This window comes from Balaenoptera physalus (genome assembly GCF_965194825.1).
Source record: "Balaenoptera physalus genome assembly, chromosome: 9".
NCBI lineage: Eukaryota > Metazoa > Chordata > Mammalia > Artiodactyla > Balaenopteridae > Balaenoptera > Balaenoptera physalus.
The window spans coordinates 53,154,775-53,182,735 of record NC_138888.1 but is presented as its reverse complement, the minus strand read 5'-3'; the positions used below and the strand labels follow the sequence as shown (position 1 = coordinate 53,182,735).

Below are 27,961 nucleotides of genomic sequence, written 5' to 3'. Positions count from 1 at the left end.
CCCAGACCAGGGCTCGAACCCGTGTCCCCTGCATTGGCAGGCAGATTCTCAACCACTGCGCCACCAGGGAAGCCCCAGTACAGTGGGTTTTATAGGTTGAAGAAGAAAATATTATTCGTCACATCCCTTCTTTACTTCCTTCCTCTTTTCCATTCTCCTTTCCTTTCTCACACATTTATTGAGGACCTTCCATGTGAATTCACTGTACTACAAGCTGCTGGGGGGTACAAAGATGAGTACCTGCCCTCCAGGAGTTAAGTATGTTATCAGGGTAAAAAAGGTTCTTGGAGGGCTTGAACAGTTGAGGGTCAAGGGTGTGATTCTCTAATCCAAACATAGAAATTATTCTGGAGCGTGTGCCCTGGGTAGTGAACCTGAGAAAAAAATGGGGTTCTCTGGTAGAATCCTGGTAATGGGGTGCCACCAGGGCGACCTCAGCCTGCCCCCACTTGACCCCCTGATTTGGCCTCTGAGGCGCCTCCATTAAACTTCTGGGCTTTACACATTCTGTGCAAAACATCCTAATACGTCACAGAAATAATCAGATGCTATTTTCTATCTCATACTAATATTCTCTGTCTTAAATATTAATCTCTCTTAATGTTCTCTCTCATCTCATCTTAAAGTAAGATGACTCTTTTTATTGAAGTATAGTTGAGTTACAATATTATATTAGTTTCAGGTGTACAACATTAGTGATTCAATATTTTTATAGATTATACTCTAAAGTTATTACAAAATAATGGCTATACATCCCTGTGCTGTACAATATTAAAGTAAGATAACACTTTAAACCTACAAGTCAAGGTTGCTGTGAGGATTAAAGATAGAATATTACATAAAGTCATTTCTTTTCTATTGACAAAGTGCTACAGAAATGTGAATATTTTTGGTATCGTTCACCTCTTCTGGTAGAAGTACAAACAAGGCTGAAAGCTGTTTGGAAGCCTAAACTGGTCTGAGAAGTTTGAGCTCAGGTTCCCACGACACTTTGGGGGTTTGTTTGCTATGTTCTGGTGGGTTTTAGTCCTCCTGGTGTGAACATGGTGTTGTTTCTAGGTCCCCCATGTTACCTCAGTCATTTCAGTCTTTAGTATCTTTGTAGCAGTAGAGAGGAATAATTAAGAGCTGCTTTAATGGCTGACGTAAACCTGGAGTTTTTATAGTACAGAGGAAAGTTTCCGATTGGTTTGAAGCCCATGACATTTATATTGTGACCTGAGCTAGGTCCAATTCATGATCCATTTCAAGGACCATGTCTTATGTCTGACAGTCCTGTGCAGAAAGCTTTCCAAAGCTAGAAACTGGGATATGTAAGTGGAGGCAGAGGAAAGTGTATTCATTACCTGTTGCTGTGTAAACAAATTACCCCCAAATTAAGGGGTTTAAAAAAACAAGCATTTATCATCTGACAGTCTGAGCAAACATTTATCATCTGACAGTCTCAGGAATTTGGGAGCAGCTTAGCTGGGTGGTTGCAACACAGGTTCTCTCTTAGGTAACAATCAAGCTGTCGGCCAGGGCTGCAGTCGTATGGAAGATTGACGGGGGGGCTGTTACTCACATGGCTGTTTTGAGGCCTCAGTTGCTCACTGGCTGTTGGTTGGAGGTCCCAGTTCCTTGTCATGTGGGCCTCTCCATGGGATGACAGGAGTAGGTGATGAGAGACAGAGAGATAGACAGAGACAGAGGGAGAGAAAAGTTACAATGTTATGAGCCTTAGAAGTGAGATACCATCACATGTGTGAGTGTGAACTACCCAAAGGCATAAATACCAGGTGGGGGCTTCCCTGGTGGCGCAGTGGTTGAGACTCTGCCTGCCAATGCAGGGGACACGGGTTCGAGCCCTGGTCTGGGAGGATCCCACATGCCGCGGAGCAACTAGGCCCGTGAGCCACAATTACTGAGCCTGCGCGTCTGGAGCCTGTGCTCTGCAACAAGAGAGGCCGCGATAGTGAGAGGCCCGCGCACTGCGATGAAGAATGGCCCCCACTTGCCGCAACTGGAGAAAGCCCTCGCGCAGAAACGAAGACCCAACACAGCCACAAATAAATAAATAAAATATTAAAAAAAAATAATAACAAATGAATAAAAATAAATAAAAATAAAGGAATTCCTTTAAAAAAAAAAAATACCAGGTGGAGCAGATCACGGGGGACATCTTGGAGGACAGCTGCAACAGGAGTCAAGAAAACTAAGTAAATCAGAGAATTATGCAGATTTGGACCTACCTCTAGGATTGTGGGTGAATTTTTCCTGTCTCTGAATTTATCAAAACTTGGGTAAACTTGGGCCTACGTTGTATGGTAACTACCTAATAATATTTATTAGAGTTTTAGGAGTACTTATTCCTCTTCAATGAAGGTTATAAAGGTGCAAAAAGAAGACCCTCTGCCAAGCAAGCCTGTAGGAGCTTATGACCTAAAAGAGGGATCAGCAAATAAAGGGCCAAAGAGTGAATATTTTAGACACCGTCGACCATCTAGTCTCTGCCATTGTAGCACTGAAGCAGCCATAGATACTTCTGGGTTACAACTACTATATGGTTGTTCCAATAAAACTTTAGTTACAAAAGTAGGCGGTGGGCCAGATGAGGCCTCCAGACCATAGTTTGCCAACCCGTGATGTAAAAGAAAACTACAGAATAATAAATCAGAAGATTTTATCCAGGATCAGTGTGAAAGCAGATCTCCACCAGTTTCATTTTACGGATTTACTGATTTATTCTATTAAATGTATATAAATAATAAAAAAGAGCTACAGGAGGAATAAAAAGATACAGAGCCCTGGAAAATAAAACAATAAGGGAAATCAGGATACTCATTGGTTATTTGCACCATGTCCCCTTTGAAGTAGAATAAATGATTTTGGAATTACGCACAGTAGGAAACAAAATCATCCTCTTGTCAGTTTCTGTGCTCTCCTGTCCCTCACCTCAATCTAGCTGCCACCACTGCGGACCTACCTTTCAATCAAGATCTGTTTTGACAAACTCAAAACAGATCTTGATTGCCTCAAACAGGGTGAGGTTCCCTGAAAGTACTCTTTTTCCTTGCAAATTTTAAAAACAAATGGTGTCTTGGAAACTACCCAAGAAAAAATTTGTGACTCTCATGAGATAATTGACAGTAACTTGGGGTATTCCAAAATCTACGTTGGGAATTATTGATATTAGCCTAAGAAATTGGCAAAAAGAAATTGAGATTGGCAGGTAAAAATCTGTGCATTAATATTTTATTAGATTATATAAAAAGGTCTGTCTCATCGTTTAGGTTTTACCTTCTGCTACTGCCACTCAAAATCATTATTTAAACTTCCCTGAAGAGGCTATTAGGAGTTTTTAAACTTTTTAAATTAAATATTTTTCTTATTGGAAGAGACTGTATGACAATGTGGAAAATACTGATAAGAGCATAAATTACTCATAATCCAACTAGCCAGAGATGACCACTGTTAAGATTTTAGCATATGTCCTTTCCATGTGTTCTTGGATATTTAACATAGTTGATATATACAATTTTTTATTCCACTTTTCAACTTACCATGATATCACAAGCCTTACCCCATGACTTAAAGGATTAATGGTATTCTATAATATGGATGTTCCAAAACTTACTTAATCATTACCCAAATTGGCTGAGTTGTTTACAAATTTTATTATAGATAACACTGCCATAACATCTTGGTAAAAAAACTTTGAATACTTCTATATTTCCTTATAAACCTTTCCTAGAAGTATAATCACAGGGTACAGGTATATTAACATTTTAAAGTCTCTTGATAAATACTAATAAATTGCTTACTAAATGGCTGTGGCAATTGATATACCTGCCCCCAGTAGTATGTAAAAGCATTGAACATTGTTAATTTTAAAATTGTATCTATTGTTACTTTAATTTGCATATTTTAAATACTAGTGAATTTGGGCAAGTATCGTCATTAAACATTTCTTTCTTCCTTTGAAAATTATTTATTTCCTTTACCCATTTTACCGGGTTTGTTAATATTTTTCTTATATATTTGTATGATATCTTAATCAATTGTTGGATGTTTGTGTTGAAAATACTTTCTTGGCTTGTTATTGCCTTTCACTTTTTAAAAAAATGTATAAAAATTTAAACTTTTTGCACAGTAAAATTACCAATATTTTTCTTTTTATTTTTTCTATTGCTTTTAATCTTAGGAAATTGTTTCCCATCCTGTATTATCTTCTAACATGCCATATAGTGACCTTCTAATCTTCTTTGTCATTTCATGTTTTTATATTTAATTCTTTCAGCCACCTAGCATTAACGTTGCTATATGTTGTAACTTTGCTAGGATATAAAGGAGCGGGTGGTATAGAGATACACAGCGCTGTTTGTTAGAGATTCTCTCTTAGTACTCCTGTGGTTCTTGATTTTATTTCAGGGTTTCTGGTTACCCGAAGCAGCATTTTTTCACCTCAGGACTTTTGGTGTTTTTTGAGTGCCCTGGATGGCAAAGTGCATTCGTCCTTTTCATTTCTCTTTCTTCCCTCCCTAAGGCTTAGTAAAATGCTCCACTCAAACTAGTCCAGACGCACGTCTCCATGGAGGAGGCTGCTACATGCCAAGCTTTATTTAAAAGGAACTCAGAAGGCCCACGTCCCTAAAAATGTCTCCTCCTCTAAGTTATTTTTCATGCCGCAAACACCTGTTATTTCATCTCTTTGCATTAAAGATCGCCCTCTTCCAGAAATCTTCTTAAAAATGCACATTCAGCTCAGCAGAGTAGCACAGTGTTTTAGTTTCTTCTGGCAGCCATGACAAATTACCACAAACTTGGTGGTTTAGAACAACAGACATTTATTCTCTCACAGTTCTGGAGGCTAGAAGTCTGAAAACAAGGTGTCGGCAGGGCCATCCTCCCTCAAAGGCTCCAGGGAAGCTCCTTCCTTGCCTCTTCCCAGCTTCTGGTCATTGCAGGAAATCCTTGGTGTCCTCGGCTAGCATCACTCCAGTCTCTGTCTCCAGCATCACATGGTTTTCTTCCCTCTGGGTCTGGGTCTGTGTCTGTGTTTGTGTGTCCGGATTTCCCTCTCCTTATAAGTTCACCAGTCATTGGATTAGGGTCCAACCAAATCCAGTATGACTTCATCTTAATTTAATTAATTACACCTGAAAAGACCCTGTGTCAGATAAGGTCATGTTCTGAGGTTCTAAGTGAACATGAATTTGGGGGGATACTATTCATCCCAGTACACACAGTGAGTGAATAGTTCTTTCACATTATTTAGTTTTATTAGATCACCTTTCTGTTTAACAGCTGACATGGAACCAGAGGAAGATCCTAGGATCTGTAGTGAGGAGGCAAAGGGAGAAAATGCAGGGAGAACTGAGGGGGAGGGGAAAGGGGCCAATGTCAGATTCCACCCCTTTGTCCATGGCTGGTCCTATAACCAGATAAATGGTAAACCCGCATCTGTTTTGCTTTCTCAGTAACTTGCTTGCATTTTAAGTGGGGAGTCCAAGTGTTTAGTTAGGTTGACCAATATCTTCCTTTTCTGTTAGTAACATATATAAACTGTTAGATGGGGAAGTAAAAGAATAAAATGAGTAATCCTTTGGAATGATTCAAAAGATTCATGTCAAATCTTTTCTGTTTTCAAAAAAATATATTACATAAACTAATAGTAACTGAAATCATTGGATTTTTTCATATTTGATGTCTAGTGACATGAGTTGTAACTACTGAATTCAATAACAGGAGAAAAATACTTCAACTCTTTCCTAAATAGGGGGAACCCTAAGATTCTGTTAATTTAAAGGGAAAAAATAATGACAGATTGGAAATTAATTTTGCTAATAATATTATTTTGATTTTTTTAGTAAAAAGCAATTGCTAAGGCTGGGGAAATGCCAGTAGCCCTTTTCATCCATTTAAAACAATATGCCAAATGAAAATTTTTAATAAAATTTGCATATCTACTATTTGATTTTATAAATTGCTCATTTTTTAGAAGCATTTTAAGTCCCACCATTACCTGGTTTATGCAAAACAAGTTTATTTCGTTTTTGAAGTATTGGCCATAGTTAAACATTTTTATTACAGAAACAGTATGAATATATTTTTAAGTGAAGAAAGTGAAGCTAGCTCTTCCCTTCTGTTAGCTTGTGGCTGATTTCACAGCCAAACAGTGAGAAAGTCCCTTCCTTCATCTTGAGTACAGAAGTAAAGCTCTCCTGTGTACACAGAGCTTGTTGACTCACAAGTCCTCATTATACTGATGAGATAACACTGCCTAATTTAAAATCCTATTAGAGAAAATAAATATTTTCTTAGGGCAGAATGCTTTGTGGTTTAGTGCCTCAACTCTCTCTCAGTGCTGGAAACTGGGTTCTCAGTCAGTGCCACAAGAAAAAATTTGTTTAAATCGTCCCTGTCTTAAAAAAAAAAAAAAGCATTTATTTTATACCTACTGAGTTCAGGTTATAGGAAAAGAAGATATGATTCTTAACTCCCCAAAACCCATAATTGAATTAAAAAATGATATATGTTCACAGAAAACCTAATTGAACACCTAACAAATAATACTAGGTTGAACCATATGAAATTGCAATATTTGACTGGTTTTGACCTACACAAATGATACTTAAAAATATTCAACCTAGGGCTTCCCTGGTGGCACAGTGGTTGAGAGTCTGCCTGCCAGTGCAGGGGACACGGGTTCGGGCCCTGGTCTGGGAAGCTCCCATATGCCACAGAGCGGCTGGGCCCGTGAGCCACAATTACTGAGCCTGCGCGTCTGGAGCCTGTGCTCTGCAACAGGAGAGGCCGCAATAGTGAGAGGCCCGCGCACCGCGATGAAGAGTGGTCCCCGCTCGCCACAACTAGAGGAAGCCCTTGCACAGAAACGAAGACCCAACACAGCCAAAAAATAAATGAATAAATAAATAAATAATAAAAATAAAGAAGGGCTTCCCTGGTGGCGCAGTGGTCGAGAATCTGCCTGCCAATGCAGGGGACACGGGTTCGAGCCCTGGTCTGGGAAGATCCCACATGCCGCGGAGCAACTGGGCCCGTGAGCCACAATTACTGAGCCTGCGCGTCTGGAGCCTGTGCTCCGCAACAAGAGAGGCCGCGATAGTGAGAGGCCCGCGCACCGCGATGAAGAGTGGCCCCCGCTTGCCACAACTAGAGAAAGCCCTTGCACAGAAACGAAGACCCAACACAGCCATAAATAAATAAATTAATTAATTAATTTTAAAAAAATAAAATAAAATAAAGGAATTCCTTTAAAAAAAAAATTCAACCTAGAAGTTCAAAACCAGTTACTGTCACTCACCTGAATTTTGCACGTCCTTTAGTCCTTTGTGTATAAAAAACTGTTGTGCACTACATCCTGTCCTGAGCCTTGTACCTCAACGCTCAGCCTAGGGGACGGGGGTGCCGGTGGGTTTTCCCTCTGAGAACTGTGCACAGGCCATGCTACCTCTTTTCTTCTGCCCTCGGCTGTCCCTCCCCAGCTCTATTATTTCCACATGTGAGGATTTTCTTTCCTCCTAAGCATAGCCTCACCTTGTTTTGAATACTTTCCTCTCTTCCTGTTTCTTTCTAGTTTTTGCCAAGGAAATTCTCTCCCCATCCCTCTCCTCCCTTCCTCTTCCTCTTTTTTTTTTTTAATTTTTGAATTTTATTTTATTTATTTTTTTATACAGCAGGTTCTTATTAGTCTTCAGTTTTATACACATCAGTGTACACATGTCAATCCCAATCTCCCAGTTCATCACACCACCACCACCACCACCCCGTGGCTTTTCCCCCTTGGTGTCCATACGTTTGTTCTCTACATCTATGTCTCAATTTCTGCCCTGCAAACCAGTTCATCTGTACCATTTTTCTAGGTTCCCCATATATGCATTAATATACGATATTTGTGTTTCTCTTTCTGACTTACTTCACTCTGTATGACAGTCTCTAGATCCATCCACATCTCAACAAATGACCCAATTTTGTTCCTTTTTATGGCTGAGTAATATTCCATTGTATATATGTACCACATCTTCTTTACCCATTTGCCTGTCAATGGGCATTTAGGTTGCTTCCATGACTGGCTACTGTAAATAGTGCTGCAATGAACATTGGGGTACATGTGTCTTTTTGAATTATGGTTTTCTCTGGGTATATGCCCAGTAGTGGGATTGCTGGATCATATGGTAATTCTATTTTTAGTTTTTTAAGGAACCTCCATACTGTTCTCCATAGTGGCTGTATCAGTTTACATTCCCACCAACAGTGCAAGAGGGTTCCCTTTTCTCCACACCCTCTCCAGCATTTGTTGTTTGTAGATTTTCTGATGAAGCCCATTCTAACTGGTGTGAGGTGATACCTCATTGTAGTTTTGATTTGCATTTCTCTAATAATTAGTGATGTTGAACAGCTTTTCATGTGCTTCTTGGCCATCTGTATGTCTTCTTTGGAGAAATGTCTATTTAGGTCTTCTGCCCATTTTTGGATTGGGTTGTTTGTTTTTTTAATATTGAGCTGCATGAGCTGTTTATATATTTTGGAGAGTAATCCTTTGTCTGTTGATTCATTTGCAAATATTTTCTCCCATTCTGAGGGTTGTCTTTTTGTCTTGTTTATGGTTTCCTTTGCTGTGCAAAAGCTTTTAAGTTTCATTAGGTCCCATTTGTTTATTTTTGTTTTTATTTCCATTACTCTAGGAGGTGGATTAAAAAAGGTCTTGCTGTGATTTATGTCAAAGAGTGTTCTTCCTATGTTTTCCTCTAAGAGTTTTACAGTGTCTGGTCTTACATTTAGGTCTCTAATCCATTTTGAGTTTATTTTTGTGTATGGTGTTAGAGAGTGTTCTAATTTCATTCTTTTACATGTAGCTGTCCAGTTTTCCCAGCACCACTTGTTGAAGAGACTGTCTTTTCTCCATTGTATATCCTTGCCTCCTTTGTCATAGATTAGTTGACCAAAGGTGCATGGGTTTACTTCTGGGCTTTCTATCTTGTTCCATTGATCTATATTTCTGTTTCTGTGCCAGTACCATATTGTCTTGATTACTGTAGCTTTGTAGTATAGTCTGAAGTCAGGGAGTTTGATTCCTCCAGCTCTATTTTTTTCCCTCAAGACTGCTTTGGCTATTAGGGGTCTTTTGTATCTCCATACAAATTTTAAGATTTTTGTTCTAGTTCCGTAAAAAATGCCATTGGTCATTTGATAGGGATTGCATCGAATCTGTAGATTGCTTTGGGTAGAATAGTCATTTTCACAATATTGATTCTTCCAATCCAAGAACATGGTATATCTCTCCATCTGTTGGTATCATCTTTAAGTTCTTTCATCAGTGTCATAGTTTTCTGCATACAGGTCTTTTGTCTCCCTAGGAAGGTTTATTCCTAGTTATTTTATTCTTTTTGTTACAGTGGTAAATGGGAGTGTTTCCTTAATTTCTCATTCAGATTGTCCATCATTAGTGTATAGGAATGCAAGAGATTTCTGTGCATTAATTTTGTATCCTGCAACTTTACCAAATTCATTGATTAGCTCTAGTAGTTTTCTGGTGGCATCTTTAGGATTCTCTTTGTATAGTATCATGTCATCTGCAAACAGTGACAGTTTTACTTCTTCTTTTCCAATTTGTATTCCTCTTATTTCTTTTTCTTCTCTGATTGCTGTGGCTAGGACTTCCCAAACTATGTTGAATAATAGTGGTGAGAGTGGATATCCTTGTCTCGTTCCTGATCTTAGAGGAAATGCTTTCAGTTTTTCACCATTGAGAATGATGTTTGCTGTGGGTTTGTCATATATGGCCTTTATTATGTTGAGGTAGTTTCCCTCTATGCCCACTTTCTGGAGAGTTTTTATCATAAATGGGTGTTGAATTTTGTCAAAAGCTTCTTCTGCATCTATTGAGATGATCATATGGTTTTTCTCCTTCAATTTGTTAATATGGTGTATCACATTGATTGATTCGCGTATATTGAAGAATCCTTGCATCCCTGGGATAAATCTCACTTGATCATGGTGTATGATCCTTTTAATATGTTGTTGGAGTCTGTTTGCTAGTATTTTGTTGAGGATTTTTGCATCTATATTCATCAGTGATATTTGTCTGTAATTTTCTTTTTTTTGTAAGATCTTTGTCTGGTTTTGGTATCAGGGTGATGGTGGCATCATAGAATGAGTTTGGGAGTGTTCCTTCCTCTGCAATTTTTTGGAAGAGTTTGAGAAGCATGGGTGTTAGCTCTTCTCTAAATGTTTGATAGAATTCACCTGTGAAGCCATCTGGTCCTGGACTTTTGTTTGTTGGAAGATTTTTAATCACTGTTTCAATTTCATTACTTGTGATTGGTCTGTTCATATTTTCTATTTCTTCCTGGTTCAGTCTTGGAAGGTTATGCCTTTCTAAGAATTTGTCCATTTCTTCCAGGTTGTCCATTTTATTGGCATAGAGTTGCTTGTAGTAGTCTCTTAGGATGCTTTATATTTCTGCAGTGTCTGTTGTAACTTCTCCTTTTTCATTTCTAATTTTATTGATTTGAGTCCTCTCCCTCTTTTTCTTGGTGAGTCTTGCTAATGGTTTATCAACTTTGTTTATCTTCTCAAAGAACCAGCTTTTAGTTTTATTGATCTTTGCTATAGTTTTCTTTGTTTCTATTTCATTTATTTCTGCTCTGATCTTTATGATTTCTTTCCTTCTGCTAACTTTGGGTTTTGTTTGTTCTTCTTTCTCAGGTTCCTTTAGATGTAAGGTTAGATTGTTTATTTGAGATTTTTCTTGTTTCTTGAGGTAGGCTTGTACAGCTATAAACTTCCCTCTTAGAACTGCTTTTGCTGCATCCCATAGGTTTTGGATTGTCATGTTTTCATTGTCATTTGTCTCTAGGTATTTTTTGATTTCCTCTTTGATTTCTTCAGTCATCTCTTGGTTATTTAGTAACGCATTGTTTAGCCTCCATGTGTTTGTGTTTTTTACGTTTTTTTCCCCTGTAATTGATTTCTAATCTCATAGCATTGTGGTCAGAAAAGATGCCTGATAGGATTTCAATTTTCTTAAATTTACTGAGGCTTGATTTGTGGCCCAAGATGTGATCTATCCTGGAGAATGTTCCATGCGCACTTGAGAAGAAAGTGTAATCTGCTGTTTTTGGATAGAATGTCCTATAAATATCAATTAAATCTGTCTGGTTTATTGTGTCATTTAAAGCTCTGTTTCCTTATTTGTTTTCATTTTGGATGATCTGTCCATTGGTGTAAGTGAGGTGTTAAAGTCCCCCGGTATTATTGTGTTACTGTCAATTTCCTCTTTTACAGCTGTTAGCAGTTGCCTTATGTATTGAGGTGCTCCTATGTTGGGTGCATAGATATTTATAATTGTTATATTTTCTTCTTGGATTGATCCCTTGATCATTATGTAGTGTCCTTCCTTGTCTCTTGTAACATTCTTTATTTTAAAGTCTATTTTATCTGGTATGAGTATTGGTACTCCAGCTTTCTTTCTTTTTTTTTAAATAAATTTATTATTTATTTATTTATGGCTGCATTTGGTCTCCGTTGCTGCACACGGGCTTTCTCTAGTTGTGGCCAGCTGGGGCTACTCTTCATTGTGGAGCGCCGGCTTCTCACCGCGGTGGCTTCTCTTGTTGTGGAGCACGGGCTCTAGGTGCGGGCTTCAGTAGTTGTGGCTCACAGGCTCTAGAGCGCAGGCTCAGTAGTTGTGGCACACGGGCATAGTTGCCCCGTGGCATGTGTGAATCTTCCCAGACCAGGGTTCGAACCCGTGTCCCCTGCATTGGCAGGTGGATTCTTAACCACTGCACCACCAGGGAAGCCCTCCAGCTTTCTTTTGATTTCCATTTGCATGGAATATCTTTTTCCATCCCCTCACTTTCAGTCTGTATATGTCCCTAGGTCTGAAGTGGGTCTCTAGTAGACAGCATACATATGGGTGCTTGTTTTTGTATCCATTCAGCAAGCCTGTGTCTTTTGGTTGGAGCATTTAATCCATTCACATTTAAGGTAATTATCGATATGTATGTTCCTATGACCATCTTCTTAATTGTTTTGGGTTTGTTTTTGTAGGTCCTTTTCTTCTCTTGTGTTTCCCACTTAGAGAAGTTCCTTTAGCATTTGTTGTAGAGCTGGTTTGGTGGTGCTGAATTCTCTTAGCTTTTGCTTGTCTGTAAAGCTTTTGATTTCTCCATCGAATCTGAATGAGATCCTTGCCGGGTAGAGTCATCTTGGTTGTAGGTTCTTCCCTTTCATCACTTTAAGTATATCATGCCACTCCCTTCTGGCTTGTAGAGTTTCTGCTGAGAAATCAGCTGTTAACCTTATGGGAGTTCCCTTGTATGTTATTTGTTGTTTTTCCCTTGCTGCTTTCAATAATTTTTCTTTGTCTTTAATTTTTGCCAATTTGATTACTATGTGTCTCCGTGTGTTTCTCCTTGGGTTTATCCTATATGGGACTCGCTGCGCTTCCTCGACATGGGTGGCTATTTCCTTTCCCATGTTAGGGAAGTTTTCGACTATAATCTCCTCAAATATTTTCTCTGGTCCTTTCTCTCTCTCTTCTCCTTCTGGGACCCCTATAATGCGAATGTTGTTGCATTTAATGTTGTCCCAGAGGTCTCTTAGGCTATCTTCATTTCTTTTCATTCTTTTTTCTTTCTTCTGTTCTGCAGCAGTGAATTCCACCATTCTGTCTTCCAGGTCACTTATCCATTCTTCTGCCTCAGTTATTCTGCTATTGATTCCTTCTAGTGTAGTTTTCCTTTCAGTCATTGTATTGTTCATCTCTGTTTGTTTGTTCTTTAATTCTTCTAGGTCTTTGTTAAACATTTCTTGCATGTCCTTGATCTTTGCCTCCATCCTTATTCTGAGGTCCTGGATCATCTTCACTATCATTATTCTGAATTCTTTTTCTGGAAGGTTGCCTATCTCCACTTCATTTAATTGTTTTTCTGGGGTTTTGTCTTGTTCCTTCATCTGGTACGTAACCCTCTGCCTTTTCATCTTGTCTATCTTTCTGTGAATGTGGTTTTTGTTCCACAGGCTGCAGGATTGTCCTCTTCCTCTTTTTCTTTCCTTCTTTGTGTCTTCTTTCATTCCACTATGAATCATGATCACACGATCAATGGCTGTAAAGCCCAAGAGTAAAGCTAGTGATACATTTGTGTGAAGGAAAGGGAAAACCATGAGTTCTGATGTGAAATAATAACAGTCTAGATCTGGTAATTACAAAAGCTCTGTAAAGTCACTTTATAATCTCTGAAAAAAATCTCTAACCATTATCGCTTTTCAACTGAACCTGCTTTTTCTCAGTAATCCTTATCTCAGAAAGAGAATAATCTGCCCTTGGGAAAAAGAAAGACTATTTCTCAGACTGTTTTATTGCTTTCTTGTTTTTTGTTTTGTTTTGTTTTTACCAATACTGAAACAGTTCTGTCTTTCATATTGGCTTTCTTTTTTTGTTCTTTGCTATGCAGTACTATTTCAGCTACATGAAATTGACTTTTAGGGCTTATTTGGGGATCAAACCACCACTTATAACATTGTATTTACAGAATGATAAATCAGTTATTTAAAAAAAAAAAAAAGTTTGGAACACAACCCTTTGGTAAATTAGGATTTCCTTAGGATATCTAAGGGGTAAGGAAACACAAGATTCATTACAATCAGTGATATTCCGGGGTAAATGACTTTTATAATTAGATTTAATAGAATCTGACAGCCAAAGATTGCAAAGAGAAAAGGGAAAAGAATTAATAGGCAGCCCAAGCAAAGACATATAAATAATAAAGCAAGGTGTACATAAGGGAAATGCAAACAGATTTCTCTGACCATGATTGAAAGGCTGAGTTCAGAGAGAGGAGAGGGGGGTTAGAGTGGTGTTGGAGAACCCCTCAGGGTGGGGAATTTGGAGATTGTTGCTAGCACCTCTGTAAGGACAACTTTATTAAGCTAGATGGTGAGTAGGGACACAGTGATAATCTCTTGTTGCCTCATACACCTGAGAGATTTCAGTTCATGAGCGCCGAGATGATAAATATCAGTCTATTCTCAGATCCAGCTTCCCACCATCTTCAGTCAGCAACCTGGATTCCTGATATGTCGGCAAGATGTTTTACATTATTACTTCTTGTTAGAGATTTTTTTTTTTTAATAAATTTATTTGTTTATTTATTTTGGTCGCGTTGGGTCTTTGTTGCTGCACGCGGGCTTTCTTTAGTTGCGTTGAGCGGGGGCTACTCTTTGTTGGGTGCGTGAGCTTCTCATTGCAGTGGCTTCTCTTGTTGCGGAGCACAGGCTCTAGGCGCGTGGGCTTCAGTAGTTGTGGCACGTGGGCTCAGTAGTTGTGGCTCACGGGCTCTAGAGTGCAGGCTCAGTAATTGTGGCGCATAGGCTCAGCAGTTGTGGCTCGCGGGCTCTAGAGTGCAGGCTCAGTAGCTGTGGCGCACGGGCTTACTTGCTCCGCGGCATGTGGGATCTTCCCGGACCAGGGCTGGAACCCGTGTCCCCTGCATTGGCAGGTGGATTCTTAACCACTGCGCCACCAGGAAAGTCCTAGAGATGATTTTTAATTAGAGTTTTCTTTTGTAATATTATCACCAGTTAAAGGCACTAATTGAACTCATTCATTAAGTAAATGATAACAGTTCTAGTCACTACCATAGGATGTATCTAGGAGGCCCTTGTGGCGTTTACCCACCTGGTGCAGGTGGATAGGGGAAGCCAAAGATGTAATTCAGGCAATTATGTACTAATTACTGTGCATGTTACATTAATATCAAAAAACTGCCAGGTATTTGGAAATCCAGTAAGTCAAACATGGTGAAATTGACAGTTACGAAAATTAATGTAAAAGCTAACCTCCATAAGAATTATCTTGAAAAGTGAAAAAAAGAGATAAAGAGACTCATCCTCATATTTTAAAATAGTTTTTTTAGTTTCACATTATCATCAAAGGACATTTACTATAAGCACCAGATTGTGTGTGGGAATGTTTTAATGTCTTACAAGTAACATTTAAAGACTCAATTCTCACTTTTAGGTTTATGAGAATTACGGACCATCATATAGTAAAAACATATTGATTAGAGCCTTTAAATCTCTGAATTATAACTGTGAGAATTTTGAGAGTATCTGATTTGTAGGAAAAATAAGTATTTGTAAGTTCAGGAAATGCCGTAAATACTAAACATTATTGGTATGAGGAACAAATTACACAATTTCTTTTGAAACTTTATTGCTTCTAGAAATGCTACAAAGTAATAATGTTTACAGCAATGCAAGTATTATCAAAGCTCTGGATTGAGGAAGATAATTCTTTGAGTGCCTGGAAGGACTAACTAAAGCAGAAGAGTTCATTGCCAGGTTATTTAGGGACCCCAGAGTTTCATAAACTCCTAATTGTCATGGCACCAGAGTCATTTTGGACTAGTGAGGTAGGTGGGGCAAAGGTAAACAAAGGAAGCAGATGGTGCATAGTAAAGGTGCTGTAAAGTCAACTTCAAAGTATGTGACATCACCATAGACTTGTGGAAAATAACAACAGACACACCAGCCTAGCATGCAGCTGTCGTGGTTAGGAAGAGGTGCTTTTGAACTAAAGCTTTATGTTGACATTATTTGAAACAGTCGTAAACAGCAGCAGGCTCTGCAAGCTGCTACTTATGAGTAGTTATAAGCTACTAGTTATGAGTCAAACCATCTGTGCAAAAGGGGCTTTGTATTCTCTCACCCAGGAAGTCCTTACTGAATGTCTGTGATGTGACAGATGTGGTCAGATGCCGTGTCAGAAACAGAGGGAATTATATACACAAAGGAACTTCCTCTCTGGGATGAGAGAAAGAACCATCCATAATTATGATAAAGCTAAATTACAGTAAAATTGCCTGTGACATAGGGCGTGTAGGAAAGCTATGTTTGAAAAGGTAAATTGGGTCCAGAAGGTAGAAGAGCTTGAGTACTAAACTTTGGAGTTAAGACTCTTCTGTACACAGTGCTGAACCATCTAATGGTTTTCAAACACCAGTATACACCAGGAAGATCAATCTATTCATAACTTTAGAATGGGTTAGAGGATGCAGGAGAGACCAGATAGCAGAGAATAGCTGGAAAACTCTGTAAATTGAAGAGATAGTGAAGTTAGGAAGTAGGATAATGGTAGTTGGAATGGACAAGGGTAGATGGACATCATACTGGCAAGGTGAAAGCATGTTCCATGTATTTATAACTTCCACCCCATGGCTTCCTCCTCTAAAGATTTACAGTTTATCTTGAATTAACAATGTAAATAAGTGAAGATAAGAAATCTAAAGGAATAGTAGTGTGATAAAGCCAGAGAGACAATTACTTTACAGAATGTATATGATTCTGTATAATTATTAACATTTTTTCATGGTCAGGTACACAGTCCACATTGTCTGAAAGACAACTGGTGAGGAAAAGAAAAGGTTTATTTGGCACTTAAGAAAGAGAGAAATTTCTCCTTTCAGTCCCTACAGAGAGAATATTAAATAAGATGGTGGCTTACACCCTTCTCAGGTTCCCTGCAGTATGTTCAGCAAAGAGGTCTATGTGGCTGCATTTTTAGTGGCTCCCAAAGCAAGCTCAGGTATGATGACAAAGAGCCCCTGACCAGTGATCGGAGGTGGGGTGCTGGGAGCAGGAGAGTTCAGGGATAACTCCCCAGAGTTGCCTCTGGTGATTCAGGGTTGGTTTTCTACCCTTGTACATATAACTATATTCTGCCAAGTTTCCTGCTCCTTGCCTGCTCCATGGTTATATAATCACCATTAGCTTTGTTTTGTGTTGCAAAAGACAGCAATTTAAAATACTCTCTCTTGCATTATTTATTTGTTATTTATGAGCTTAGTAAAGTTCATTAGTCTTTCTTTGGGGGTTATATATGTCGTCAAAAGAAGAGCTACATTTTCTCTGCTATTAGGTTATAGAAATTTGAGTAGCCTTAAAAGGAAAATACCAGCAATCAAGAAAACTTTTTATATTTTGACAACTAAAAACTAAACTTGTCCAACTGGAATATTGTAAAGAAAAGTTGAAAAAAAAGCCAGAATCTTCAGCAGCTCTAAGTGAGAGCATATGCAGTCATGCATGAAACACAAGACTCTTGATAAACCTAAGCCATTCCTTGAGATACAGACCACGGGTCCTCAGTTCTCTTGGGGTTTTGGGCAATGATTCCCCGGGTGGTTTGGTCTCTGGTCCTCTTTGCTCTTGCTCAGATTGAGATCCTTCTTTCCTCTGGGACCAACACTAATAAAGCCAAACCTTGTTGAGCCCAGCCTGGTTCTGGGGGGGGGCTTCATAGTTTGTTAATCATGGGAAATGACCAAATGACCAAAATTTATGTATTATTATTGGTCCTGAGATAGCTTAGTTAAATTTCACACACTCTGTAGCACCCAAAGCCTAGATTTCACTACATGGAACTACTAGGGCAAAACCCAGCCTTTGTAGGAGAGAAGATGATCTGCATTCCCAGCGGTCAGATATGAGGGGAACTTGGACAGACATGAGGGGAATTCTCTCCCACCCAGCACATCGGGAGATGGTTCCCAGCTTTTGAGCTGCCATTTAAAGCATCAAGTTTAGTGACACACACTGCACTGGGGTTTGATGGCCGCTGTATTTTTTGGTCATTTATAGTTGGGTTTATATTCTATAATGAGCCATAGAAGAATGTTTTATCATTTGTTAGTGGCATCTGCCAGTTTCCTTGGCAGTGCATAACAATAAATATCTTTCTTGCTTTAAAAAAAAAAAAAAAAAAAAAAATCAAGGGGCCCAGAAAGATGGAGGCAGTTGGGAGCAATAGAGGCCAACCAATCCAGGGTGTGTTACTGTTTACAAAAACACTACTAAAAAGGATGAAAAGATTGATGCTCTAGTGCAACCACTAGATGGCAGCCTTTCTGCATTAAAAGCTATCACCGTTTGCTAACACCAAATACTGGTATTAATGATTAAGTATTCTTTATATGGCTAAAACTATGAGGATGTTTTGGATTTTCAGAACGTGAATGAGCATAGAGAATTTATTCATTTCTCCATCCAGCTAGGGATTTTGTGATCATAAAACTCATCTACAGAGAATTTGAAATCAGTCTCTAAACTAGGAGTCAGATGGGTTCTCTACCCTCCACTCTGCCAATAATTAGCCCTGTGACCATGAACAGTGAATGTCTCTGGTCCTCAGTGAGCTCAACTGCAAAATGAGATGATTGGGTCACTAGATTATCTCTGAGATATCTTCCAACTCAGATATTCTCATTTCTATATCATTTTGTAGTTGAGCCTGATGAATATGCTAGCTCAAAATACAATCCACATGATGCCTAGTAAATTATTGTATTATTCAGCAAATGTAAACTGATGTTCATGGGCATAATTAACATAGCTGAGGGCTTCCCTGGTGGCGCAGTGGTTCAGAATCTGCCTGCCAATGCAGGGGACACGGGTTCGAGCCCTGGTCTGGGAAGATCCCACATGCCGCAGAGTAACTGGGCCCGTGAGCCACAACTACTGAGCCTGCGTGTCTGGAGCCTGTGCTCCGCAACAAGAGAGGCTGCGACAGTGAGAGGCCCGCACACTGCGATGAAGAGTGGCCCCGCTTGCCGCAACTAGAGAAAGCCCTTGCACAGAAACTAAGACCCAACACAGCCAAAAATAAAAATAAATAAATTTAAAACATAGCTGATACTTATTGAGCACCTACTATGTGGCAATACTAGGCTAAGTGATTCATGAGCATTACCTAATTTAAGTCTCATGACAGTCTGATTCTAATCCCCATTTTGCAGATGAGGAAACTGAGGCTGAGAGAAGTTAAGTAACTAGCCCAAGATCACATGGCTAATGGCTAGGCTGGTATGACTCTGAAACAGTGTGTATACCATTGCTATATTTCCTCTCTAATTCAGGTGAGAAAAATACAAATTTGAATACATCATTGCTTCTGAAAGAAAAACTCATTCTGTAAATCCAAAATCCTTGGTTTTCCAAGGGAAATATATTAGGGGTTTTTTTTTTTTGTTTTTTTGGGTTTTTTTCCTGGAGATAGGACAGATTTACTTGGCTCTATTGTCACACTGTCATTAGATGCCTCTTTGTGAGCCTTGGCAGAAAAGCCTAACATCCAGTTTCATGCACATGGGTAACCAGCAGGCCCAGGGCCCTGTCAGCCTTGTGGTTTCTCAGAGCCAGTGTCTCTTTAAATGTGCAATGAGGGACTGCACCAGGTAATCACTAGGGACCTTTCCAGGTCTAGAATTATCTGATGGTGTGTCCATAATCTGATACAGGGCCTAATATTAGCAGGATAGAAGTTGCTCAGTATATGGTAGCTCCCTACCATTTAGCAGTTGCAGCAAGGAAATACTACACATACTATTTAGTGCTGTTTGTTAGTAAATTAAAAGTTTCCTCCCTTTCTTTGTGGCCAGCAAACTTATGTAGCCTTACAACCACTGCCTTAATTCAGAAGAGTGTTTCTAGTATCTGGTGTTTTCAGCTCTCTTGGAGACGCTTTTTGGTAACTTCCAAGTCACAATTCCAAGGTTTCGTAGAACATACTATGAATTCTTTGAGTAGCCACTAGATGGCAGTAGAGCATCAATTTAGACCCTAGAGTTAATCCCAAACCTTTAGTTTTCTGTCTCATTGTATTTTACATGTACATTATCTCTGAAGCAAGAATTATTAGATAGAGAAACTCATAACTTGCTTTATATTGGGCTACACATATTAAAATGCTCGAGAAACAGCTTGATGGAGCAGACCAGATCAGGAAAACCTGAGGTGGATTTATAGGAAGTAAACAAAGCTGAAGTTTCATGGGCAACTCCAATGCCTTAGGAGGGGCCCTAGTGCTACAAATTTTGAAAAAGTAAGATATTTTGTTTTCTTTTTCTTAAAGAGGGCTCCAAAATTATATAAGCTTCAAGCCTCACAAAGCTTCGATTTGTCTGGAAATAGCCATGTGGCTCTTTTAATTTAGGAAAGGGTAAACAATCTTGCCCTTATTAATTTTCTACCTACTTAATCTCCAAAGACAAGGGCAATCCGGCTTTTAAAAGCAAGCCAAATAAAAAGGAAACAGGAAATAATGGAATGAGTGGGCCAATATTCCAGTTGTTTATGAGTCTGAGTGAAATAAAATACTTAACACTGAAACTCTTTCACTTCTGGCAGCATAATACCTGTACTAAAAAAAGGAAAGTACAGATTATAAATTAGCAAATTAGTAAATTATCCTCTGCTAAAACTCCAGACCGGTATGGCAGTGTTTGAGGATTTGATTTTATTCTGTCTTATTTTTTAACCCCAGAAGTGTTGTGCTTAATAAGAGACCAGAAGTGACTATTCAGAAAGGAAACTCTACTTCCATTTATAAATCTTAAATTTCTCACCAGGGGGCTATGCTTAGTCTTTCTTAAGACTACCAACAGCCTACTACTCATCAGGAGTTAAGCTGAAATGTACCCTTTGGAAAAGAAAAATGAACTTTCCAATTGGTCTTTCCTGTTGCAAACAGTTACTCAGATTTTCTTTTAAGCTAGGGGGACTTATCTATGTATGTCTAGCTCGATCTGTAACTATTATTCACAATTAAAATATTTTGTCCACGCGATGAGCTCCTATGTCTACTAGACCTTGATATCCTGAGGGCTTGGAGTGGGTTCCTTCACCTTTGTGTCCTTGGATATATGACACATGGCAGGAAATCTAAAAATGCTTGCTGAAAGAATGAAAGCTAGATATTACTTCAAAGTTAATGTAGGGCCTGGGGGTCCCTCCAGCATGATTCTAGGTGTATTATATCTGTGTCATGTTTCGCAAAGGTTGTGTTTCAGGAGACACACTTGTGTAATACGTTTGCCATGAGCAGAAGTTCTGTGTCTGACATTAGAGAGGAACGAGAAAATGCTCATGGGGTGGCCTGAGCGTCTGGGGGGAGAAGCTCCTAAAGCTGAACTTGGCTTGTGAAGCCCTCTCAGCCCACACATCCCGTGGCCTTTCTTCACCTCCCAACCGAGTCCTGGAGCCAACTTTGAAATAATGACACCTGTGACAGGTGCTCAGCAGGACTGCTTGGATCTGGATCTGGAAGAAAAGGAATTCAGCCAACCCCTCATCCCCCTCCCTTCCAAGGGAGGTCAGAGGTCACATTGGCTGTAGCACAGACTCGGCAATTCCTGGCTTGGGAATTGCAGATGAAGCAAGGACCTTGCCTGGACTACCTGTGAGGGTCATCCCCTTCCTCTGACCACTGAGAAGCTAAATCTGCCTTCTGAGATCATGACCCGAAGCATATAGAATTGACCTTTGGATAGCAGGCTAAGTCTTGTTAGTTTATCCCCAAATCAGGAGGGCAGGTACACTGCCTGGGTTCAACATGCAATGAGGCCAGAGTCATGAACGTTTCTGCTTTGGTAACTCAAGTTCAACCATGAGTATATATCGACTCCACATCTACCAACAGTGTAGTAAGTGTGGGGAACGTGTTGTAAGACAGGGAGGTGAGGTGACACACACCAACGTCCATGTCCACTCCGCCCCTACTCCTCTCTTCCTAATAGAACACCAGCTTGTTTTGGTGTAGGCATGAGACACGCAGAGAAGTCTGCTAGGTGGTTTCTAGGGAAGACTTCCTTACTTCTTTATATATATATATATATATATACACACACACAGACACACATATATTTTTTATATTGGAGTATAGCCGATTAACAATGTTGTGATGGTTTCAGGTGCACAGCAAAGTGACTCTGCCATACATATACATGTATCCATTCTCCCCCAGACTCCCCTTCCATCCAGTCTGCCACATAACACTGCGCAGAGTTCCCTGTGCTATACAGTAGGTCCTTGTTGGTTATCCTTTTTAAATATAGCAATGTGTACATGTCAATCCCAAACTCCCAAGACTTCCTTACTTCTGAGAGAGATACACAGGAAAAGACAGTCTTTTCATCCCCTGGAATTATCGTATCTATCATATCTATATGTACTGACCAGAACTGTAGCAGCCACTCAATTCAGCAGCAACTGAATAAACTGATTAAACCGACTCAGTCCACCCTTCTCCTTTATTTGCAGTAATAAACTTCCTGTTTGATTAGGCTTCTGTGAGTTGGAATTTCTGTTACTTGCAGGCAAAAGAATCCTATACTATAGGCAGGGATTGGATCATAAGAAAAATTTAGAAAAAACAGCACCCTTGCTAGCTTTTCATCACACAATACATAGTATCTAGCAGGAAGGGAGTACTCCGTTTTGGAACTCTGCCCACCTCCAACAATATAAAGCTTAGGAAGCACATGTAGTTCAAGTTTATCACTGCATCTCTAGATCCATTCAATGGCATATTTTTTTTTCTTCAAAAAGAAAAAATATTAAAAGTGGCAGACTTTCTGTACATTTCTTGTTACTTTTACAATTTATATAAAACTGCAGTGGTTGGAATCCATTTTCTGTCCTGCTACTGAGTCCAAGCTCGTACTGCTCACCTCACAATACGCCAATAAATCGAGAAATGAGGTGTTGACGCAAGGAATATGATTTTATTTGGAAAACCAGCAGATGGAGAAGATGGTGGACTAAGGTCCCAAAGAACCATCTTGCCTGGGTTTGGATGCTCGTTTCTTTTATAGAACAAAGAGTGGGAGGAGAGGAGGAAAAGTTAAAAAGGTGATAAGCTGTTGCAAATATTTCCTGATTCCAGCCAGACTCTGGAGGGGGTGTGTTAATTTCTTCTTTCCTGCGGCCATTTACAGGTGGGCCTGGTGAGGATGTTTCCTGTGAACTTAAGCAAAGGTATTTTAGCTTACACCTCAGGCTTGGGAGGCAGGGTTCCCAGATATGGGCCATTATGTATACTTTAAACTATAGGCAATGTCTCTTTAGTGATGAACTTGTAACAAAAGCGATAGAATACGAAAGTTAAAGTAAAAGAAATAGATCCAATATGGAGTCAGATTTGTTTTTCCCCATTATAGTCCTGGTGGTCTTCACTTGCTTGCTGCTCTTCTTGGCTTATTTGTGAGCAGAAGAAGGCCAAGGACTGTGGTTTAGGGTCAGTGGACCAATTAGTAAAAATAAGTCGATGCAGACCTACAAGCGTGGTTAAGCCTTTAACACCTTCTCACCTCTAAGATACTTTTCAGTTGTTATGTGACTCTCTGGAGCTAGGTGTGTTTTTCTATCCCTTCATACATGCCATCTGTAATTCCTAAGGAGAGATTTTCCTCAAAGGTGAACTTCAGTGCTTTCTTTCAGAGGGTAGAAATGTTTTTTTTCTAAGTCCTTATATATGGTGTAAATGTTGCAGGAAGGAAACAGTTCAGAGTGGTTACTTATGCAGAGAGAAATTGTGACTGGGCTAAAGAAATTATTTTTTTATTTCAGTTCCCATGGAGAAGACAAAAAGAAATTGTTGCTGCTAATATATCTTCACATTTTCTATAACACAAAGAATAATGTTTTCTAAAACAAAGAGGTGCAAGATGAATTTCTTCAAATTACTCCCATACAGCCTTAATTTCTCAGCCTTAATTATATGCTTAAGAAATATATCAACCTGGACTTCCCTGGTGGCTCAGTGGTTAAGAATCTGCCTGCCAATGCAAGGAACTTGGGTTCGATCCCTGGTCCGGGAAGATCCCACATGTCACGGAGCAACTAAGCCCGTGCGCCATAACTACTGAGCCTGTGCTCTAGAGCCTGCATGCAACAACTACTGAAGCCTGCACACCTAGAGCCCGTGCTCCACAATAAGAGAAGCCACTGCAATGAGAAACCCACTCACTACAACGCAGAGTAGCCCCCGCTCGCCACAACTAGAGAAGCCCACGCACAGCAACAAAGACCCAACGCAGCCAAAAATAAATAAAATAAATAATTTTTTTTAAAACGAAGAAGAAATATATCAACCCTTGTATCAGTTATAACGCTGCTCAACTACAGATAATAGAGAACATGTGACTCAAAGTGGCTTAAAGAATAGGACAATTATTATGCAACATAACAAGAATTCTAGAGCTAGGGCAGGTCTAGGGTTGGTTAATTCAGCTACTCAACAATGTATTTGAAGACTCAAGTTGCTCTCATATTTCTGCCCTGCTTTCTCCTCCATCTATTCTCCGTAGGCTAATGCCACTTCTGGTCCTAGGATGGCTGTCACATTTCGTCACATGCAGTCATGACACTGGCCTTCAGGGAAGAACTATTGCTTTCTGTAAACCTTCTTTTAAGAGAAAGACCTTCTACTGATTCCTTCAGCAGATGTCTCTCTCATATCAGTGGCCAGAGTTGCATCAGATAAGTAGGGCAGAGTACAAACACTTTAAGGGTCAGGTAGACCTAAATCAGTGTGGTGATATCAGCAAGACAGATATGTATGGGTATATGTCTGAGTCAGTTACTGGCGAGGGGAATGGGACACCAGGATTAGACCAATCATGATTGATTATCAGGGCAGGAAGCAGCTTCCTCTGAAGCACATGGATATCTGAACAAAATCAGGGTTATTAGCAAAGAAAATGTGTGTTAGGGGTGTGGCAGTTAGGCTGGGGGTTTAGATAAAGGAAATGGTTTTGGGCTAGGCAACCACCAATGTCTGCTAAAACTCTCTGCCTTCGTTGGTTTGCATTCCTTTTAAATCTAATAAATATTATAATCCTGGGAACAGTTTCCTTTGCCTGGCATAGCCTAGATTCCTCCCCTAACTGGGAGTCAGTTTCCACTTTATTTCCAATGTGCAGGAAACATACAAATGTCTTTTTTTTTTTTTCTCTTAAGAACAATGACAGCAGAGCAACCAAACAAATATAAAATGAAATTGTATTGCTTTCATGTCAAAATCTAACCATCTAGCAATTTACCTATTTACCTATCTATCTCAATTTGTTTTCTACACAGGGTTTAAAAGAATTCTGCTTATAAATGTGTTATGAGAGTACCAAGTTATCTGCAATCCTGTGTAGGTTTTGAAGAATGATTCATTATTTTGGTTGATTGGAAATATACACAGGGAAGTGTGCCTTTGGGCTTCTTGATTTTCCAGCATCCTTGATAAGTTGTTGTTTCCACTCTTCACAGAGCTTTGGAGGTAGTGGATGGAGGCCATGTGGCTGGAGAGTGCCAAGAATTTACATTGCACTTCGGGGAGTCCCGGTTCTTTCACACCACCTGTGAGGTGCCTGGCCCTTCACGTACAGAGTCTGAAATGTTTAAAAAGGTAATGCTTCATTTCCAGTATTTGGCTCCCAGGACTAAACACTTTAATGAATTAAAAAGTGAAAAATAACCCCTGTCTGATTGAAAAACACATAGTTGAAAAGAACGTAGATGGTAAAAAGGTCATTATATATCAACGCACCAGGATAATAAATAAGGGTCAAGGGATAAGTTTGAATCTTTCCTCTTTGCTGCCTTCAAATGTTCTACCTTGTTGTCCTGGGTGCCTTTTGCCTGCCTTTTTCCCTTTGTATACCTTTAACTCAAAGGTATACAAAATAAAATGACATCAATATTTGGAAATAGTGATTCTTTCCCATAAAAGGCATTTTTACTACTTCCTACTGTAAGGCATTTAGAGTTGTTACCATTCTGTCGGTAGTTACATCTTTTTTTTTTTTTTAAATTGGTTTTATTATTGTATTGCCTTTTTTTTTAATTTAATTATTTATTTATTTATTTTTGGGTGTGTTGGGTCTTCGTTTCTGTGCGAGGGCTTTCTCTAGTTGCGGCGAGCAGGGGCCACTCTTCATCGCGGTGCGTGGGTCTCTCACTGTCGCGGCCTCTCGTTGCGGAGCACAGGCTCCAGACGCGCAGGCTCAGTAATTGTGGCTCATGGGCCTAGCTGCCCCGCGGCATGTGGGATCTTCCCAGACCAGGGCTCGAACCCGTGTCCCCTGCATTGGCAGGCAGATTCTCAACCACTGCGCCACCAGGGAAGCCCGGTAGTTACATCTTAATATCTAGATGTTTGCACAGAAAGTTCTGACTTAACTATATTGCCTTAAAAGAAAAGTTTTCCCCAAAGTGGGAGATAATGTGTATGCATGTTAACTGCATCCTTTCACCCATGAAAAGACATGGCTCCTGTCCTTGCCTGCAGGCAACCAAGTAGAATAAAGTCTTGAGTCACAGTGTGAGAGCTGGTTTAGCTGCCAGGCTTTGAAGGTTGTATAATGCATTTCTTTTTTTTTTTTTAAAAATAAATTTATTTATTTATTTATGGCTGCGTTGGGTCTTCCTTGCTGTGCGTGGGTTCTCATTGCAGTGGCTTCTTTTGTTGCGGAGCACGGGCTCTAGGCGCACGGGCTTCAGTAGCTGTGGCTCGAAGGCTCTAGGGCACAGGCTCAGTAGTTGCGGCGCACAGGCCCAGCCGCTCCACGGCATGTGGGATCTTCCCGGACCAGGGCTCGAACCCGTGTCTCCTGCATTGGCAGGCGGATTCTTAACCACTGTGCCACAAGGGAAGCCCAAAGGTTGTATAATACATTTCTTGTTACAACTTCTTATAAGATCACTGATGGTTAGTAATGAAAGATATTTTGTCATGAAAGAAATCCCCCTCCCAAAGGAATTTGCTTTAGTAATGCTATATATTAAAAGTGAAAAAATTACTTAGTGTAAGATGAAAAATTTTAGAGATTGGATGCACAACAATGTGAATGTATTTAGGACTACTGAGCTATATACTTAAAATGGTTAAGATGGTAAATTGTATGTTATGTGTATTCTACCACAATTAAAAATTAAAATGAAAAAATATCTTACTGGTGGAAAGCAGTAAGAAAAAAGGACATGATGCGATTATAAACTCATATTTTATATTTTATTAGAAAATGACAAAAGTAGGTAGGGAAATTCAACAGAAAATGCTTTCTAACTCAAAGTAGCATAATATCAATCAGAGTACCAGAAATATAAAATTAAATTTTATAAAATGTTGAAATTAAAAAATCAAATTTAAACTAAAAAATTAAATAACCTGGCTTCCTATAATTTATACTCACTTTCAAATTGGTTTTGCATTTTGTTCTTCTTTCTCTATAAGAAATAGTTTATAACTGGAAACAAAACCTGATAAATCCAGTCGCTGGCCCTGAGTTTCGAGTTGTTTTCTACATTTTTCCTTTAATAACTTAAAATAAAAATAATTCTGCAAGTATCATGCCATTAACTATCCTATGATGTTTACTGAAGTCCAGGAAACAATTGGTGGCAGCATTCAAAGTTGGGGCAAAAAGTAAATTCCCTGAGAAGGATGGCAGTGAAGGGTCTGCAGTGCCCCCTCCCTTGGTCTGCAGTTCAGCAATAGCCGTGTCTTCTTCACAGTACCCTTATCCCATCTAGACATGCTCTCTCAACCCTTGCTTGCTGTCCCAGGCTTCAGTCAAGGAGCCCTGAGCACCAGGCAGCTCATGGGAGAGGCCCCAAGGCCAAGCCAGAGAGTTCAGTCCCATGAAGGCTGGCAGGGAGAAAGAGGCCAGTTGGTACACCTGGGGAAGGCAGAGGCTTGGGACCAGAAACGGATGAACTGGGAACCCAGTGTAGGAAGGGAGCCAGGGCAGATAGAAGCAGGGTAGGAACTGGACGAAAGGAGCAAGCAGAGGCAAAATGTCATTCTGGCTACGCTGTCTCCATGTGTCACCTGAAATGGGGTCAGCCAGGCACCGCCTGTACTCTCTACCTGTACCACACCCTCCTGCTCAGAGATGGTCAAATGCCCACATCAGGAAGAACTGGCTCCCGGGTCCACTTCTGGATCTGCCTGTTTCTCCCTCTCCCGCTCCCTGCCTCCATCATCCCTCTTTCTTCCTCCTGCTTGCTCTGGGCTCTAGCTCTCTGGATCTTTCTCATCTGCATATTCTACTACGGCTGGGAGAAAGGAAGAGGCATGGAACAGGCGTTCTCTTGCCTACTGATGTGTTCTCAACTTTATGTC

The 27,961-nt window shown here is 39.8% G+C and overlaps 1 protein-coding gene and 2 long non-coding RNA genes across 4 annotated transcripts in view; 2 read left to right on the top strand and 1 right to left on the bottom strand.

Annotated features, from left to right (window-relative positions):
• Positions 1–27,961, top strand: part of CRYBG1 (crystallin beta-gamma domain containing 1) — a 221,437-nt gene that overhangs the window by 76,175 nt on the left and 117,301 nt on the right. For both annotated transcript variants that reach the window (XM_082475082.1, XM_082475081.1), the window contains exon 2: positions 25,105–25,243. In XM_082475082.1, the coding sequence (XP_082331208.1) occupies positions 25,232–25,243 (12 nt within the window). In that variant the 5' untranslated portion in view covers positions 25,105–25,231. The remainder of the gene's footprint in view (positions 1–25,104; positions 25,244–27,961) is intronic.
• On the top strand, positions 85–7,210 carry LOC309667230. The gene is made up of 2 exons (XR_014267642.1): positions 85–1,778; positions 2,139–7,210. It is a non-coding gene; the product is annotated as an uncharacterized lncRNA (long non-coding RNA).
• Positions 17,759–21,595, bottom strand: LOC309667242. Its single transcript, XR_014267654.1, has 2 exons — positions 18,704–21,595; positions 17,759–18,407 (listed from the first exon to the last, which is right to left on the bottom strand). It is a non-coding gene; the product is annotated as an uncharacterized lncRNA (long non-coding RNA).